The 19,140-nt window shown below is 39.8% G+C and overlaps 1 protein-coding gene across 1 annotated transcript; it reads left to right on the forward strand.

Annotated features, from left to right (window-relative positions):
- Positions 1-1,493: 1,493 nt before the first annotated feature.
- On the forward strand, positions 1,494-17,835 carry apcdd1l (adenomatosis polyposis coli down-regulated 1-like). The gene is made up of 4 exons (XM_040007087.1): positions 1,494-2,053; positions 11,189-11,372; positions 11,545-12,064; positions 16,438-17,835. Exons 1-4 carry the CDS (start codon positions 1,975-1,977, stop codon positions 17,200-17,202), a joined length of 1,548 nt encoding a protein of 515 aa, XP_039863021.1. The 5' UTR covers positions 1,494-1,974; the 3' UTR covers positions 17,203-17,835.
- Positions 17,836-19,140: the final 1,305 nt, after the last annotated feature.

Raw genomic sequence — 19,140 nt, forward strand, 5'->3', positions numbered from 1 at the left:
CACATATAAATATCCTTTAATACCCGTTTAGTCCTCCGTGACCTTGAGAATGTGGTGTAAAGACTGTGAGAAACTGTGCGCTGTTGCTTTGAAGACGATGGCTCAGGAAGAAAATGCTTAGGCCGCCTGACAATTGGCACAGAAAACTTAATATAAGCAGGATGATGCATTACAAATCTGCCATATAAAACACTACACCGGTGGTAAAATTGCTTCACCCAATTGCATTGGCCGTTGACTGCATATGTGTGTAATGGTAGGTCGGGAGTGTATGCTGCCCTGTCTGCGTGCCAGGGCTCCGGTCAGCCCACCCATCGCAGATGTGTTGCCAACTCTCACTTGGCAGGCACTTTGAAACCTTTCTTTACCTCTGCAGTGGTCAACACTGTCAACATCTCCATCAGACCACATGTATACGCAGAGCCTCTGAATCAGTGTGACTGGAGCGTCTGTCTATGCATGTGCCTTTTTTAATGATGTGTGCTGCAGGTTTGTGCAAACCGCGTGTGTGTGCGCAGCTGCTGCTGACATGTATTTGTGCCTTTTTTTTCCCCCTCAGCTTAAAGGGTCAGTGCACCCAAACTGAAAGAAATGCACCCACGGGAGTTTGACCAGTAGATTGTTTTGATTTTATGTTAAAAACTTTGTGAGTTTGTATCACAAACACAGCATTAACAAATTTATGCTAAAACATTCAGCAGCAGCAGCATCTCTTCCCAGAAATTGTGTTTCCATTACTCCCAATATGCCACAAACCTCACTGTCAACAGTTTTCATTGGGACTATTTCTTTGGGAGAACTTAAATCCAATAAAAACTGTCTACAGTAAAGTCTTTGGAGTAGTAACTGAGCTATTTACACACATCTTTTTTTTATATTAATTCCAGTGCAAACTCACGCTGTCCCTCCAATCATTGTTCACACATCATATTTTTTTCTTTTTTAAATTTAGACCAAAAATTTTAGGAAGATTTTTGGGGAAGTGGCTCAAGTTTGGTTGGAGTTATAAATGGAGAGGCGCAGTAATGCTTTGCTCTTCACTGCTAACAAGGCATAAAGCAGAGATTAATCTAGACCGAATCAAAAAATGTGTACTAGGTATACCTCAGTCTCAGCTTCACCACAGCTGTTAATGAATAAATACTAGCAGGTGACAGTACTGACCCACACAAACTGACTTTTTTTTCTCCCTAATGTCACATACTGAGATTGCAGTTCCTTGCCTGAACCTATACATTCATTTTTTATGTTGTTGTTTAACCAAGTCGTGCTGTGGGATTGTGACCGTAGCAGTAACTTCTTTTCATCCCTGCCCTTTTGCACCTTGCTCTGAAAACTTCTCAGAGTCTTCGCTCAAGGAAGCTTGAAGCTCAATCCCCCTCCTCCACACACACAAACACACACACACACACTGAAACTTTCCCTATATCTGCCCTCCCTTCTTCCATCCCTCTCTCTCTCTCTTTACTCCCTCCTCTCAGCTCAAAACTATAAGAGCCAGACAGGAGTGCACACACATACAATCCTCCTGCTCACACACACACACACCCTCACTGCACATGCTTTGAGTGGAACAGATTCACAGTGCTGCACTGGAGTGAGACAACGGTGTATGATTGAGAGAGAGTTTATTCTCACCCCACGTCAGCTCAAGGAAACCACCAGTGTGCAGAAGTTTCATGAACGGATGACCTCAACAGAGGACCTTTTTTATCAGACCATGGAAGCCAAGAATTGGAGCTAAAAGAAAAGAAGAAGAGTTTTTTACTTGTTTGTTTGTTTGTTTTTAAACAAAACAAAACACCTTTTTGGCTGAAGTGGAAATTAGAGTTTTGTCTGTGGGATTACTGGGAACTTCATTCATGAGCTCTTGTCATGTTGGTATCCTGCATGATTGTTTCTTGTTGACAGGAGCCATCTCTGTGTTTTGGATTTCCCACGGATCACAGTTTATATTCTGAACACAGTGTGTGAATGAAGGGCGCGGGAGCAGGAAACATGTCAAGCGGACGATTCAGTCACCTGTTGAGGGGTGTCTGGTTTCTGTGGCAAGGTGAGTTCAAGCACTGACTTCGGCGTAGTTAATTGGTGTAGATTTTGATTCTTGAAAAATGTTTAAGAGAAATGTTATTTTACAATAGGCTTAAACTCACAAAGACCACGAGTCATGTAAAATTTACATTTTACACTTCGGCAGGTAATCCGGAGCTACAGATACCCCCTTGTAATCAAAAGTTTCACTAGGAAAAGAATAAGAGACAGTAAATGCTTACTCTTGTAAGAACTAGAGCTAGAACTTTAGATTGGAGAACACATGGTCAGACAAAAAAAAAGAGAGATTAAAGCTGACATCTTCATAATTATAAGGAAGTCATTATGCTATTTGTCACAATTCAAATGAAAGCTCAACATGTGGATCACCACTTTGAAAAATTAAACACAAATTATGCTGATGTTAGACTTATGAATAGCCCGTCTGTGTTCCCCATCTCCCCCTGTGAGCGTCTTCAAAGCGTTTGTGGCCACTGGAGGAGTCTTCAAAAAGGGGCTCAAGCTGGTGCCTTTAAACAATGGCTCCCTAGGAGCAGAGAAGCGTGGCCCTGGAACTAATGTTGCCATTATGTTAATGGTTAGAATAACAGCAGACAGCCATTACTGACCCTACCTCAAGCTGCTGTGCCGAGCTGATGATCTGTCCGCTTGGCCTCGATCATGGAAGCAAAGCATTTTGGCCATCAGGGCTGGTTAGGGTGATGGGTGGCTGGAGGCAGACAGGAGGAGGCATCTGTCTGGTGCCAGCCTTACTTTCCCCTCCCTTCAGAACCATCTCCTGCTCAATGCTTCAGTAGTAGACTGGTATCTTTGAGCTTTTTGCTTCTTCCCCACTCAAGTTTGTCAGTGGGAGACCGGCAAGGTTGAGTCGTCAGCTCCACACAGGACAGTTCAAACTGTGCAGAAAGCCGCTTAGAAAAGCTTTAAAAAGGAATTTGTTTGGATTATGTATTTATAACTTTTGGCAGATGTTTTATTATTTCAAATTTGTGCTCCTTTCCTATACTAAGCAACAGCTCAGTTCTAAAAGTTAATCTTTTGAAAAACTTGTCATTTACCCACACTTTGTTGGGAGATTTTCTCCACCTTTGAACGTGTAAAAGGAAAGGTGACCAAGTATAACTGGATTTTAAAAAACTCCTTCAGCACACATCCAGCTTGAACTGGATGATAAAATGTCTGATCCAACCCCTAATCATTTTTGTTTAAGCTACATCTTGGCTGTAGCATGTTCCACCTCTCTCCAAGTACATGAAACAGCCACCAACCAGATCTCCAGAACCATCTCAAGCCAGGCTTTTGAATTAAGATGAAAGAATTAAAATTTCACTTCCAAAAACATCAACGGACCATCAATTTCCCTGTCCACTATCTAAATCTTAAGTACCTTGGCTGTCCACCAAAAAAAAAAAGACCACAATGAATGAAGGTGCTCGTATAACAAAGAATCCTCCTCGTTGTCAGACAGCTCAAAATCCAGCGTTGGGCTTCAATGTGCTGCTGGCTTTCAGAGACTTTTGAAAAACATCGTTGAAGAGTAAGTGGATGTGTTGGCTTGAGGAGACAGCTGTTTTACGCAGTACGACATTATGTGTGTGTGTGTGTGTGTGTGAGTTGTTGCTTTGTGAATAGGAGCCAGAGTTTGCTAACCACAGTGGAACTGGCAGCAGCATCCATTGGGCAAACCCCTGTTGATCCCTTGTCTAAATAAACGAGGCCGTTGGATTAAGCAGCTTACACTGTGATGAAAAGACAACAGTAGTTGTCCTTGTGCTGCCCTGGGGACAGAAGGATACTCCTGGCCTGGAAGGCTGCGATGAGATGCTGGGGTTAAAGCCAAAAGAAGAAACGGGGACCCAGGGTTAGAATAACACACTGGACCTCATGTTCTTAGGAAAACCTCTAAATCAGCCTGACCTTCGTCTGACTTTAGTGACAAGGGTGGAAGGAAAGGAAAGGGATATTCCTGCAAAACAGCCCTGGCTGAGAAAAATCTACTTTGCATGCTGTTGTGCGGAGACAGAGCAGGGCAGCAGTACATTATCTATGCCGTAAAGACTATAATTATAAATTCAGTAATTACAGTTTTGAATGCTAGTGCCTTAACAATGAGGGCATTGACTGTGTACCAAGTTTATCAAGCTTAACGTGTGTCAATAAAACTGTCAGAATCTAAATCAATAAAGAAAGGACTAAGTTTAGAAAAGCATACCATACCATCAGCATGCGTTCAGAAGTATTGTCAACATAGATTATTTTTAGTTGCCAAATCAAGGTTTGTGTCAGCCTGCATGAGAGTCCTCTCTCACGCCTTTAAATTTTTTCTTAGACAGCCCAGAATCACACAGCATAAATGTGCTGAAGGGATAATGATAACTTAGGCTGCTTTATAATAAATGTGTTAGCTCATCGAGGGAACAGGAGGTTTGGCTGAAGGGTTAGCTTCTACCAGATGAGAACTGCAGGTCCAGGTAACGCAGAAGATGTTTAATGTGTATTCTGTGTTTTTAGCAACAGGCACTGGGCACCAACATCTTCTATCTGTATTCAGCAGAACAGAGTATTGAATAAAGTCCTCAAAGCATTATATGCAGGGATATATGAGTATCAATAGTCATTCACTGGTGTAGAACCAGAAGACAATAAATCCTTTATGGTTTAAAACAAACAGTAAATAGTAAATAGTAAAAAAAAAAAAAGAGCACTTTTTTAAAAGAAAAAAGTAGAACAACTGTTGTGCGGCCTGTTGTATTGAAATATTTACACCCCATGTTTGCGTACTCTTACCTTTTTGGATAAGATAAATAAAATTATTGTTTCTGCTGAACAGTGAAAATCTGTTGAAATAGTAGATCTTTTAAGAGTAAAAAGTTATTATGCAGGTGGTTGCATCGTCTAGATTAATTCAATTATTTAGATTAGAAGAGGAGCCGTGAGAAAAAAATAAAACCAAAAGCAGGAATATCAATCTTCACTGCTCGTTGTGCACTATATGTGGATATCCTGCAAAACATTGTGCAGCCAGCACACACCCCTTCATTATCAGGTGCTGCAAGCCAAAACGCTTAGGAATCATTGGCTATTAACACCTATCCAAAATCTGGATGGCAGCTGAGTGAGTCAGGAAGCCTGAAAAAGCAGCTGTGAACTGTGAATAATGTGCAGCAGTCACCTAAATATGTGGAATGATGAGCTTCTGTAGCATTTAATGTTGCTTTTGAGAGAACGCGCACACATGCACCTCACTAATCTTGTCATTCTGGAGCACGAAGACGCCTCACCCCTCCAAACCCCACCCCTTACTGTCATGAACTTCGTTCACTTCATAAACCATTGACAGACACACGGAGAAAGAGAAGAAAATAAACAAAGACAGATGAAAGAAAGGAGAAATCTGAAATTCATCCAGGACAAATGAGGCGTAAATATCATGGCTTTTTCATCAGGGGGAGAGAAAAGTAATCAGGCGGAGAGGAAGGAGGGCCAGGAGGGCACAGGCACTTCAGGGACAGTTTAGGGAGTTTGATCCACAGCACAAAGAGCGATCAGAGCACAAAAAGAGGGTAAGGATGTAGTTTAAAAAAAAGAAGAAGAAGAAGTTGGAAGATTTATTTAAAATACTGGGGGGATTGGTCCAACACTGCCTTCATGTCAACACATTATTTGGATATTTTTCCCTCACCTAGGCTGCCTCCATTTTGGCAGCTTTAGTGATTCTCTGTTAAATATTTTCAGAAGTAGCTGTGAAGAAGACACAGACATCTCTCTCCGTGATGGACCAGCTGTGCGGTCAACTTCAACGTCATGCACTTGATTCCCCGCAAGCCCTGAATTAAAAGTGCCAGGATCTGGTTCTTGTTTTTACAGGATAGCTCCAAATAAAGACGTACATAAAGCCTTATTTTTAACGTGGCTCTGTGGACGAGACGTGAGAGAGGAGAGCGAACGCTGCCAGACCGTAATCACAAATGCAAACAAACAAACACAGGGCAACCCGGAGGTCTCATATAAATGGTATCCCTTCTGCAGTCTACTGTGCATCAATGTGTGCAGTGTGTTTTTTGTGAAAGTGTACGTATGTGCGTGTGTAGGGGGGAACTGAGGGAATATATGAGCTCAAAGACAGGTAGATTACTTTGGCTGGTCATCAGTCAGATGAGGCAAACGCCAGTGTTAGTGGGGATGACAGACTGACCGTCCAGACCACACGCAGCTCACAGGCTGCGGCGCTGACCTCTGGTGGAAGAATTGTAAATCTACACGATTTAGAGGAATGATTTTTGCTTGTGGATTCAGCAGTGTTTTGTAAGGCTTGATGACAATTAAAAGAGCCGGAGTGCATCAAGGGGTAGAGTAGGAAGGTGGCTTTAATCCTGTCGTTCCAGAATTTGTCACATTCTTCTCAATAAGGGAACAGCTTTGAAGGCAATTGTTGGATTCATCTATTGGATAATAAAACAAAACAACCTGTTGTTTTTTTTGACACTCCAGAATGTGAAGATTAATATAAGAAATTAGCATAGAGCAGCAAAAGTCCCCTACAGAAGAACTTTTCTCCAGGTCTTGGCTTTAAAATAATTATGAACACAATAAGGATTCTGGATGCTATCCCAGCCATTATAGGGCAAGAGGCAGGGACTAGCACAGAGAGACAGACACCTACTGAAACCTATGGGCAATTTAGAATAATCAGTTAACCTAATCCCACTAATTATATTTCTTTGGACTGTGGGAGGAAACCAGACTACCCAGACAGAACCCAGAACACCCTGCAAAGAGAGGGGTCAGATGGTGGAGCTGCACTCAGGACCTTTTTCCTATGAGCCAACAGTGCTAACCACTGCAGCATGCTGCCTTTCTGCCTTCCCATAAGATGAGCGGAAGAAAATGGATGAATGTAAATAAAAATGCAGAAGCAGTGAGTCGCTGAATGTAGAAACCTGTAAGCTTACTTTTCTGATAAGTGATTTCTCTTTAATGCTTATTAGTATTTTTCTATCAGTCATAAGGCTGCATGAAACCCACATTGTATGTAGTCAGTAACATATTCTTTCTGGATATTGTTGAATACTGTAAATTCTGATGTCTTTGAGGAAACTAGACTTTGGCTTTAGGAATTATAATGTTCCTGCAGCATTTCTGTAAAAATGTGACAAAGAAGATTTTTGTCACGGTTAAAGAAAGAGAAGAGGCTGATTTGGGGGGTTAAGGTGAGGACCTGGAGTTATATTTCAAAGTAATTAACTGTTTAATGAGATTAGAAAAAGAAACACTAAAATAACAGTCTGATGTCATCCAAGAAGTATACAATTATTAAATATTCTGATCTAAATGCTATTACACGTTCTGTAAAGATAATTTCTACCTTTTAAAAAGTATTTAATAAATTCAGCTACTTCCACAAGCATCAAATCCATCTTTAAGCTTAAATGTAACTTTCAAGTCTCAGTCTTACATAAAGTTTTACTGGTATATGTAATGAAATCTGTTTTAAAAGATGCACTGACCACTATGCTGTGACAGGCCATATGAGTGGGAAGTTTTAGGGCCCGCTGTGGAAAAATAAATCAGTAGGAACCATTGCAGGGTAAAACTAATGCAATGTGACTGCCTGTGTAGGAAGTGAATCAAGTAAAATAGTCCCCCATCTCCTCCAAATGGAGACTGGGATTGGATATTATCATATGTATTACACCATCACCTCACTTGTGGTTGGAATAGGGCTCTTTTGTAGAAGAATACTTAAAACCCCACGATGAGCAATTTTGTTTTACTAAGCTCTGCTTTTATGAGCACTCTTTTAGTAAATGCAACCATATGCCCAACTGGAAGGAGATCCAAGAGAGGGAAAGGGACTGAATGACAAGTGACCTCAAGAAACACTCTATAGAAATGCTTTGGCAAGAACAGAAAGTCCAATATACCAGTCCAAATGACTCCACATCACAGACTGGGACTCTTGTCTCTGTGTCCATTCATTGTGCTCTGTGCGAGTAACCACTTAGGCAACATGTTGCATGGACAGATAACACAAAACAGACCAATTGGATGACTTGTAAGGAGCCGTGGAAATTAATTAATCCTGATTAGTATTTCTGCTCCGGGTTCTCCCAAAGGAGCCCAGCTGGGACTGACTGACCGGGTTTCTTCACCAGCTGCAGTGACAGGGAGCATAAACAAACACATCACCACATAGGGGAAATTGCAAACATGTTTCATTGCCTGTGACAGCAAAAAGAAGAATTAATCTTATCAACATACCGACAGACTGCTGAAAGGAGGAAAAATTTGCTTTGAGTTTGAGTCTGGCTTTGTGGTCGATGGATGTACAGGTCAGACTTTACGGTTGTGTGTTTGTTTATGTGTGTGAGCATCAGCTGGAAGGACGTTGGGAAACGACTGAGCAGCACACATGTCTGCGGCTGTGGTCAGTGTGTGTGGGAACCATTCCAAGAGCAAAGGGAACAAAAAATATCCTCCATTTGACACTAACAAGGTTAATAAATGCAGATCCGTCAGCCTCCATCTTGGAGCCTTTTAAAGGAAAATCAACATCACACACTTTCCGTTCAAAAGTCCTTGAGCTTCATTTGCTGAGCCATGGGAAAACCGAGTGGTCTGTGGGTCCTTCTAGCCGAAACTTGCACAACTTACTCCAAACTCAACTGTAGCCTCGACAGGTGATCTTCTCCCTGAAAAATGTGGGGTAAGCTTACTAAAAGTAGTAAAGGGAGAATGTGACAGTTATGGGAGTAAAAAGGAATAATAGAGCAAGTAAAAAGGAAAGGGAGGAAAAACTAGGCGGAATACTTAAAAAGAAATTTAAAGCAAAAGTGCAATAATTTTAATGTTTTCAGCAAAAGACTGTAGCACTTAAAAAGCACTTTCGTGGATAGAGCCTGATCTGCATGTAGCAGTTTTACAGTTTTACTGTTTACATTCAGTGCTGCCATCTTGGATAGCTAAATCAGGGTATGTTGATCTGTTCCCACTAATATTGCCATTTCCAACTTGAGGGGGTGTCTCACAAAAAATTCCTGACTGGTAAATCAAAATTTCTGACTTATTCAGGAATGCGCCACTAGTGAGCAGTCATATACACTAATTGGCCGCTTCATCAGGAACAGCAGCTCGTTAACACAAATATCTAAACAGTTAATCACATGGCAGCAACTCAAGACATTTTGGCATGCAGACATGGTCTGGACATCCTGTTGAAGTTAGAACTGAGCAACAGAAAGGGGAAGAAAAGTGATTTTGAATAGTTGGAGCTATCTCTAACGTTCACAGAGAATGATCCAAAAAACAGAAAATACCCAGTGAGCGGAGGTTCTCTGTGCGAAAATATCTTGTTGGAGTCAAAGGTCAAAGCAGAATGGCCAGACTCCTCCATGCAGACAGAAAGTCAAAAGTAACTCAAATAACTACAGGCTACAACCAAGTTTTACAGAGAAGCATCTCTGAACATACAACATGTCAAACTCTGAAGCAGGTGGGCTACGCCAGTCAGCTAAGAACAGAAAACTGGAGCTGCAATTCACACAGGCTCACTCAAATTGAAGACTGGAAAAATGCTGCCTGGTGTGATGAGTTTTGACTTCCGCTGGGACATTTGGAAGGCAGGATCTGATCTTGGCATATAACATGAAACAATGGATCTTTCCTGCTTTATATTAGCATTATAAACTGGTGGTACTGGTGTCATGGCGCGGGGACTGTTTTCTCTTCACACCTTGGGCCTCTTGGCACCAATTGATTAAATGCTACAGCCTACCTGAGCATTGTTACAGACCATATCTGTCCCTTCATGACCAGAGCACACCAGTCTAATGGCTACTTCCAGCAGAAATCACACACACAATGTCACAAAGTTAAGGCCATCACAAACTGGTTTGCTGAACATCACAGTGCAGAGTCTCAAGCCAATAGAGCTCCTTTGGGATGTGGTGGAAGAGGCGATTGACATTATGGATGACCAGCTGACATGTCTGTGGCAACTGTGCGATGCTATCATGTCAATATGAACCAAAATCTCTGAGGAATGTGCCCAGAAAATGACAGCATTAGATAGAAGGCTGATACCACACACTAAGCAAAAACACGGTCATTCTGTCCACATGTGACAATATTCCCCTACCAACACACTTTCACAAGTTCATTGTGTAACAGGTTACATGAAATGGTAAAAGCCTAATGAGGATATTTCAAGTCAACAAATGAAAATGAATGCAACAGAAGATGGAGGCATCTGCGAGAACACATGCAGCTTTGCTTTTTGACATTTCTTTTGGGGGGATTTAAAGCTGAAGCCATAACTTTGACACACGCAAAAGTACGCACATTGCCCAGACAGACCCCAGAGGGCTTCCTCATGTTGCAACCATGAGGGTGCAATCAGAAAATCCTATCGCTTTGTTCTGGTTGGGAACCACACCAGAGCACTCGACCTTGTTGGCAACACACGCATTGAGGTGAAATTGCAGTTAAGATTAATGGCAGACACACTGCAGATGTGCAAATGTCAGATCAATAAAATGCTATAGAGTGAATAAGGCGTTCATTTGGATTAGCTGTCAGTGTTTGGGAAAACTCAAGAACAAGAACATTAATCATCATGAGTGTTTTTCTTAAAATCATATTATCAGCAGATGTGTTTGGCTCAGTTGGCCTGCTGCTGTCGCTGACCCACCCGTTTGCATTATTGCAATTTTTTGAGAAAAACAAAATATAACTATATATACAGAACAAAGACTACACACTCCCACACAAACACTTCCACTCACACCTCCTGTCTCAAAGCAAACTAAAAGCCTGTATGTTGCAGCTGCAGGCTGATTGAAGTGACAAGCCAAAATTTTAGCACTGATACAAAGGTCCTGTTTTACAGCCATGTATGGATAAATAGCAGTCTCTCTCCTCATTACATAGAAAATTCAACAAAAGTACAATCCCAAAAGAGTTTGGACTGAACTGCAGTGAATCTAGCTTGTTTGAAATGTGAATATAACCAATAGGCTCTTAGCATTTCCATTTATTTTCTAATGACGGAGGCTGAGAGTCTTCCCATGCCATTGAACGAAGCATTTGTGTTGATCAGATGGGATAACTGACACACTGTTTTGATTTTTCTTTCCAGCTCTGTTGGTGGTAGGAACAGGGACAAAACTTTGGGAGGTGCCAACAGGTCCATTTGCATCCTGCTCCAACTTCAGTGAGAGCCTCCAGTGGGAGCCCCACTGTCAGTACCACAACATACAGGACAGAGTGAGAATCACAGCAGATATACCACCACAACTGGATGGTACTTGGGTATCAATAAGGTACAAATTCATATAGAGCAATGATAATGACCCTCCATCTTAAAAACAAAAGCCAAATCGAGACCTGTCCCAAATAATTCAATACTTCAGAGTCATCTCTGTCATACTTAAAGAACTTGAAAGCTATCCATAAAAACAATTGATTATATAATTTTTCTCCTTCTGCATTTAGATGCGAAGTTCGTCCTGGTCCAGAGTTTCTTACCCGCTCCTACACTTTCCATCCCAACCGTCACTTCCAGGCCCTGCAGCACTACTATACCGACAGCAGCTGCGAGGATCCTAGCTACTCCCTGATAGTCAGGGGAAAGATCCGTCTGCGCCAGGCCTCTTGGATCACTCGTGGGGCTACTGAAGCTGAGCATCACCTCAGCAAAGTGGCCATTGTGGTTCATAGCCTTGCAGCCAAACAGAGATTGGCCTCCAGGCTCCCTTCAACATGCGTAGGTCTCAGCCTGGGTCGAGTGGTGCCAGGGAAGCTCTACGAGCTATACAACACACGGGCAGGGAGGGGATGTCTGGAAGCACTGGGTTTCTCCATGATGGAGATGGGTTTAGTACGAGTAGAAACGCAATACCACAGCCATGGAAGGAAGGTCCAGGAGCTGTTCTTGGGGGATATCCACACTGACTGGACACAAAGAACTCAGTACAAACCTACTGGGTACCAGCAACCACTGCAGAATGCCATGGTAAGACAGTACAGTGATTTTTTATCAATAAGCACTGAAAGCAGTTTCTGTTCATTTCATTTCATTTATTTATTTATTTCACACTTGGTACAACAGTTTCCACAGTTAGTTCTTTCAGACAAACCAACCACACTTTCTATCAGTAAAGCACTGCAACCATGTGTGAAAAGGAGCAGGAAGAAGAAAATATTCTTATTAAACCCTGCACCCTATCTACAATCCAACTTATATTGCAAGTGGGCACCAAAAATTAAGGAACAAACTAACATTAACATTTATCTCCGGTCCTAAATCAAACCAAACAACAAATTTACAATCAGAATATACCACTCCACATAGTAACAAGGAGAAAAGATAAGTAAATAAAATAAATGAGGCAAAAAAAATAATGGATCCTTTGTCAATTAACTCCAATTTCATTCACATTCTTCATATTGAGTTATCGTTTTAGACATGTAACACTTTTTAAAACAATGAAAATTTATACAATTCTTTAAATTATAATGAAGAGAGTTCCACAGTCGTATACCCCTAACCGTTGGACTCATTAATCTTTGTGTAGTCCTAGCTAGCTGATGCTTAAAATAAAATTTCCTTCTGCTGTCTTCTGCCCCCGAACACATTAAAAATACTATTTGTAACTTAAAAGGCAAAATTATTTTTAGCCTTAAAGATAATTAATAGTGTCCGTAGTTTCACTAAATCTCCTAATTTTAATAATTTCGATTTTATAAATAATTTATTTGTATGTTCTCTATATTTAACATTATGAATCATTTGTATCACTTTCTTCTGTAATAAGTTTAGAGGTTTTATAGTATTCTCATATGTATTACCCCAAACTTCAACACAGTAACTAAAGTATGAGAAAAACAATGAAAAATATAAAATGCGCATTGTTTTGTAGTCTAATAAATCTCTTACATTTCCCAAAATATAAATGTTTTTAACCATCTTCTTTCTAATATATTCAATATGTGATTTCCACGTCAAATTTTCATGTACTATTACACCCAAAAAGCGAAAATCAGTAACTCTTTCAATCAATTCTCCATTAATGGACATAATGACTTCTTCCTCCTTTACACGATTGCCAAATATCATGAATTTCGTTTTTTGTCAGATTCAAAGATAATTTATTTACATCAAACCATTTTTTAAATCTTAACATCTCAGAAATCATAATTTCAACCAAATCTTTCAAATTCTCTCCAGAGCAATAAAAATTTGTGTCATCTGCAAATAAAATAAAATTTAACCTTTTTGATACGTCACAGATATCATTAATATATAAATTAAAAGGTTTAGGTCCCATAATAGAACCTTGAGGAACGCCACATACAATCTTTAATCTTTCAGAGGTATTGCCGAGATAATGTACATATTGCGACCTATTTTCTAAATAACTCGTTAACCAATTCAATGCCACTCGTCTCACAGCATAATTATACAATTAAGAAATCAAAAAAGAATGTTGTAATGTGTCAAAAGCTTTTTTTTAAATTAACGAATACCCCAACTGTGTATTTATTATTATGGGTTGCAGATGAAATATCGTCAATGAAAGTCAACAATGCTAATGCCGTTGATCTATTTTTAAGAAATCCAAATTGATTTTCATTTATTAGTTGATTTTTTTCAATAAAACTATCAAGTCTTTGCGCAAAAAGTTTTTCAAGCACTTTTGAAAACTGTGTTAAAACTATGCTTATCTCTTGATTTATATAAGGGTATCACTTTTGCCACTTTCATTCGATCAGGAAATACTCCTGATTGTAACGAGAGATTAAAAATATCTCTTATACTACACTATACTCTAATACTTATACAGTCTAAAGCCTTTTTAATTATAACCATGTCTATACCATCACAGTCAGTAGATTTTTTATTTTTTTTATTTTTTGGAAATTTTTTTATTGAAAAAAGAAAACAACAGTACTTGCAGTTACCGAAATACAATCAACCTTTCTTCATTTTCCTAAGTAAATAAACATATATATATATATATATATATATATATATATATATATATATATATATATATATATATGAAAAAAAAACACAACCCCCCCCCCCCCCCCCCACACACACACACACACACACACACACACACAGATCAACACAACCATCAAACATATTAGAGGAATATAACAGTAACAAAAGTAGATTTAAACAGGCAATACCTCTAGACTAGCAAAATAAGAGATAAAGGGTTGCCACTTGTGAAAAAATTTGGCTGTGCAACCTCTCAACGTATATTTAGTTTTTTCAAGTTTTAAAAAAAACATGACATCTTTAAGCCACCGGGAAATAGTAGGATACTTAACAGACTTCCAATGCAACAATATTAGACGTCTCGCTAATAGGGATGTGAAGGCTATAATATCCTTTTGTGTGGCTTCAAGTGTAAGTGAGCGAACAGGAATCCCAAATACAACAATCAGAGGACAAGGATGAAGAGTTACCCCAAGAACAGTTGACATAATAGCAAAATACCCTGTCCAGAAACCTTGTAGCTCAGGACACAGAAAAAACATGTGGCTAAGGTGACAAGGAGAACCATGGCATTTATCACATTTATTTTCCACTTCTGGATACAATTCAGAAAGTCTAGACTTAGAGAAATGCACCCTGTGTATGACCTTAAATTGAATAAGTCCAAGACGAGCACAGGAGGTGGAAGATCGTACCCTTGCTATAGCCTGTTCCCAAGACTCCTCATGTATACGAATTCCCAGTTCTCCTTCCCATGTACACTTAAGCTTAACATTAGAGTGGTTACTAAAAGACAGAATAGCATCATAGAGTTTCGAAATGGTTTCTCTGTGATGAGGAACAAATGATAACGTAGTTTCCCACTGCTGTTCTGGAGGTAAAGAAGATTTTTTATTTTTAAAGTTTTCTACAATTGCTATTTTCTTTTATGGTAATATCAGCTAAGAATATAGAATTAACCACTCTACTTTCTCCTTTCCAGACTTCCTCATATTCTGGGTTGTCATTTTTTCTAATTAAATTTGCTAAAGTAGGTCCAACATTTACAAAAAAAGAATTGAATTCGTTCAGTCATCGACAACTTAATGAAATAAATAGGCCGATCTGAGGGTGTGTTCTTGTTACCCAATACTTCTTTAAAAATATTCCAAATGCCCTTAATATTATTCTTGTTTTCCTGAAAAAGTTTAATATAATAGTCTTTCTTGGCTTTCCTCAATATTAATACCAACTTATTTTTATAAGCAAGACCCTTAGTTATCCAAGGTTTCAAATTCTTATTCTTTTTCTTATACTTAAATGATACCAATAGACAATGTTTATCATACAAGGCCAAGTAAGTATTTAAAAATGCTCCATATGCAACGTTGACCTCATTAACATAAACTTCCTTCCAGTCCACTTCCATGAGATCTTGTCTAAACTTGTTAATTGCCTCGTTATTTCTTAACCTTCTATGACTCACGAAACCAACTTCTTCCTTTCTTTTCATATTTAAATCAAAAGTAAAAAAGACTGGTAAATGATCACTTATATTGTTTATGATGAGGCCACTCATAATATTACTCTCCAAGCTATTAATGAAAATATGATCAATTAGTGTTTCTGATTTATCCGTTATTCTACTCGGCTTTATAATTAAAGGATAAAATCCTTTTCCAAATAATAATTCAAAAAAATCTGACGCAGCCTGTTAATTAAGATAGGTCAACACATTACAGGCTGACAAACTGTTGGTTTTTTTTCATACATCTAGGCAGTTTGGGTTTAGACCATATTATACATTCATAAAAAATAGTTTCTTCCAGGCCAAAAAACATTTTTTAGTCTGGAAAATCTGCTCAATTTAGTCTTGAAGCAAAGCTCTCTAAGGGAAAAGATTAGTCAGTGAGAGCATTAGTCAATCAACAGAAAATTTATCAGTCATTTACTGAGAAAAATGTAAAACAGATTGTTTTCATGCCTGCAAAGCGTTGCGGCTCTCAGTGTTGGATGGGGTGTTCGAACCACAAAGGAAGCCACGATATTTGGCAGGTAGCTGAAATGAAAATGTTCCACCGACGACACAGAGGTTGGCTAATGCCTATAACAGCACCTACATTTTTGTTGTTGCTGTTTAATTGTTTTTCAGAGCTTTTCAGCTTTATTCAGTAGCACGATGAATATTAGGAAAGCAGGGAGGGAGACACATTTGCATTTTAAACCAGCACCCTTTCACCATTTGTCACTCAAACTTGCCCCATCCTTCATGAAGCATAACTTCAAGCCTAATTAAAGAGGATTAAATATCAAAGCCAGTAATTATAAAACGAGAAACGGACAGCATCTATTAAAATAAAATGCTTGGGGTCAACATATAACATTCTTTTTTCTTGCAGCATCACATCCACCCCTGCCCTGTATGTGCTCTGGTGTACCGCTCCTCAGACCAGCGCCCCCCTGTGTTGCCCCGCAGCCCTGCAACCTATCTGTCTCTTGGAGGCCGATGGGTTAGCCAGCGCTGTGAAACCCGTCCCAATGTCCTCTTTCTTACCCGAGACTTCACCTTTAATCCCCACCAGCACGCCTGGGAGGGCATCTACCGGCACTATTCTGACTCTGCCTGCTCTCAGCCCACTTTCACCCTGAGAGCCTCGGGCCACTATGCTCAGGGAAACCCCTCCCCCAAAATCTCAGGAGCCTCTGAGTTTGTCTTCAAGGTAACCCAGGTCAGAGCCACAGCCATGGGGGAGCCCACAGCCAAATTGCTAAACAGTACAAAGCCAGGGAAATGTGGTCGTGCTAGAGGATGGGAGGTCGGAGTAGAGCAGGACTTGACCCCCACAGACGGATGCACCGTGTTGGGTATCAAGCTGCCCCATAAAGAGTACGAGCTCTTCAAGATAGAGCTGGATCACAGGAAACACCCACTGCTGTTTATCGGCGAGAGGCCAACTGACGGGTCCAGTCCTGACCGACCGCTGAGGCGACCCACTTCCTTTCAGGCTCCCATGGTACTTTGCAGTGGGGGAAGCACACAGGCCGCCCGCTCAGGTTTTAACAGCAAGCAAGTACAGTTAGCAGCCAGTGGGACAGAGAGGCTTCCACAGCTGGTCCTGCTGGTGTTTGGATCTGTGCTTTGCGGCTGGCTCTGTGTTTACTAGACATTGTTCGCAAATCAAACCTGTTAAACAGCTGAAGCCAGTGATGGACATTTTTTCCTGGCAGCTGTTTTTCATTTTCCTTCCACATGATGACATGTTCATGACCACATGTGAAATAGGCAAGAAAGACATTTAGAAGATATATGCTGTCTGTAGGTTAACCTAAATGACTCACTTCATCTCCTTTTTCTAACAAATCTGTATAAAAGCCACCAATATATACAAATGCCATCGTTTCAGTATGTAAAACTTCATATATTCTTTTGAAACATGCTACCTTTGTATGATAATCAAAATGATGCTCTCAAGTCACAAACTGATTTCAAATGTGGGTCTTCATTAATATGCAAGCCAGGGCTATTTCAGTTACTTTTCACCAAGATGCAGTACAACTAATGCACTTTGTAAATAATATTTTATCAGCATATTGGTAAGAACAGTTACCATCACTGGTCAAGTTTTAGTGTATTAGTCTTTTTTCTATCAACAGCCAGTCTAAACAAATTAATGAAATTAATATTTATTTTATCCATTTATACTGTGCTTTTTTATAAAAATCTTTTTTTTTGTCTAATATTTTAGTTAGTTTTGTCATTTAATATTTCCATGTCTATTAAAAGTTGCTTATCATAATATTTTTGTGAGATTCTTTTTCATCGTTCATATCATCAAGACAAAAGTTATGTGGGGTGCTCTATAAATTCAGTTTATTTTAACTAAACTTGATTTATATTACATTTCTACATTACAGAAATAGTCATCTAACGGCACTTGATATTGCAAGGTAAAGACCTCATAATATTAAAGAAAGAAATCTAAGAATCCCCAAAGAGCAAGGACAATGGAGCAGTGTGGAAAAAAACTCGTGGAACGTGTCCAGAGAGAGGTGTTTTTGTGTGTAAGATATCAGACAGCTTCCCAACACTGACAGTGACCACAGATAACTGAGATTTGTGCTCCTTCTTTGTTCGCCTACTGTGCTGCACCTAACTGGATGAAATATTAACTTAAATTTAAAAAAGTATTACAAGAAATGTGTTTCTGATGACATTTGAGGCAGAAAAATAAGGCATGCATTCGCTGAATCTGTCTTTGTTTTAGACCAACAACAGCTATTTTTGGCTGGACAGTGTTTATTTGCATAGAGCAGCCTAGACCTCAGTGTTTTAAGACTTTGTTTGACAGAAAGAGCAGACTAAAGGGAAATGGCATGCAGCAAATGGCTGGTGGGTAGACTCAAATCAGACCGCCTGAGAAAGGACATGAGCCTTCAGTACACAAGCCACATGATTTACTGGGTAGGCAGATATCAACCTGTGAATGTGGAGCAGGCGACTCAACTTGGCACTTACAGAAAGCACTGAATGACTTGTTACACGGAGAATGGACACCTACCAATGCAACCAGGCTCAGGGACCATCTGCCACACCTAAGTAGACTTGCTGCCGAACCTCTGAGATCAGGAATAAGTGTAGCTTTTACTTCAAGCAAACAGTACAGTCAATTTAGAGTCCTGTACTGGAGAAAGTCTGTTCCAGATTTCATGCTTGTCCATCCGACATTTGTTGAGATAGGTATGCAAGTCTAAAACACAAACCTTATGGTAGTGCTATGTAATGTTAAAATCAGTGTAAGTAGGTTTCTATCCTCAGGGGACCACAAATCTGCAGACTCGCAATCTGTCCAAAAGTTGTTAAAATATGTTAGCATGGACCAAAGTATACGATGGATGAACTGGCGCATGTAAAAAATAAAAGTTTACAGAAAATTGAGGCAAGGATTAACTGAATTTGTTCTCTGGTGTTCATACTGTGGTCTGATTCAAAGCCCACAAAGTGGGTGAGCGTTTGATAGTCATATGGCTCACACATTACTCCGCAAACATTCCAGTGCAGGTCAAACTGCTGCAAACACAGAAGGATATCAGATTGGATGCAC

This window comes from Simochromis diagramma, unplaced genomic scaffold (genome assembly GCF_900408965.1).
Source record: "Simochromis diagramma unplaced genomic scaffold, fSimDia1.1 OVJJ01000320.1, whole genome shotgun sequence".
Lineage (NCBI taxonomy): Eukaryota > Metazoa > Chordata > Actinopteri > Cichliformes > Cichlidae > Simochromis > Simochromis diagramma.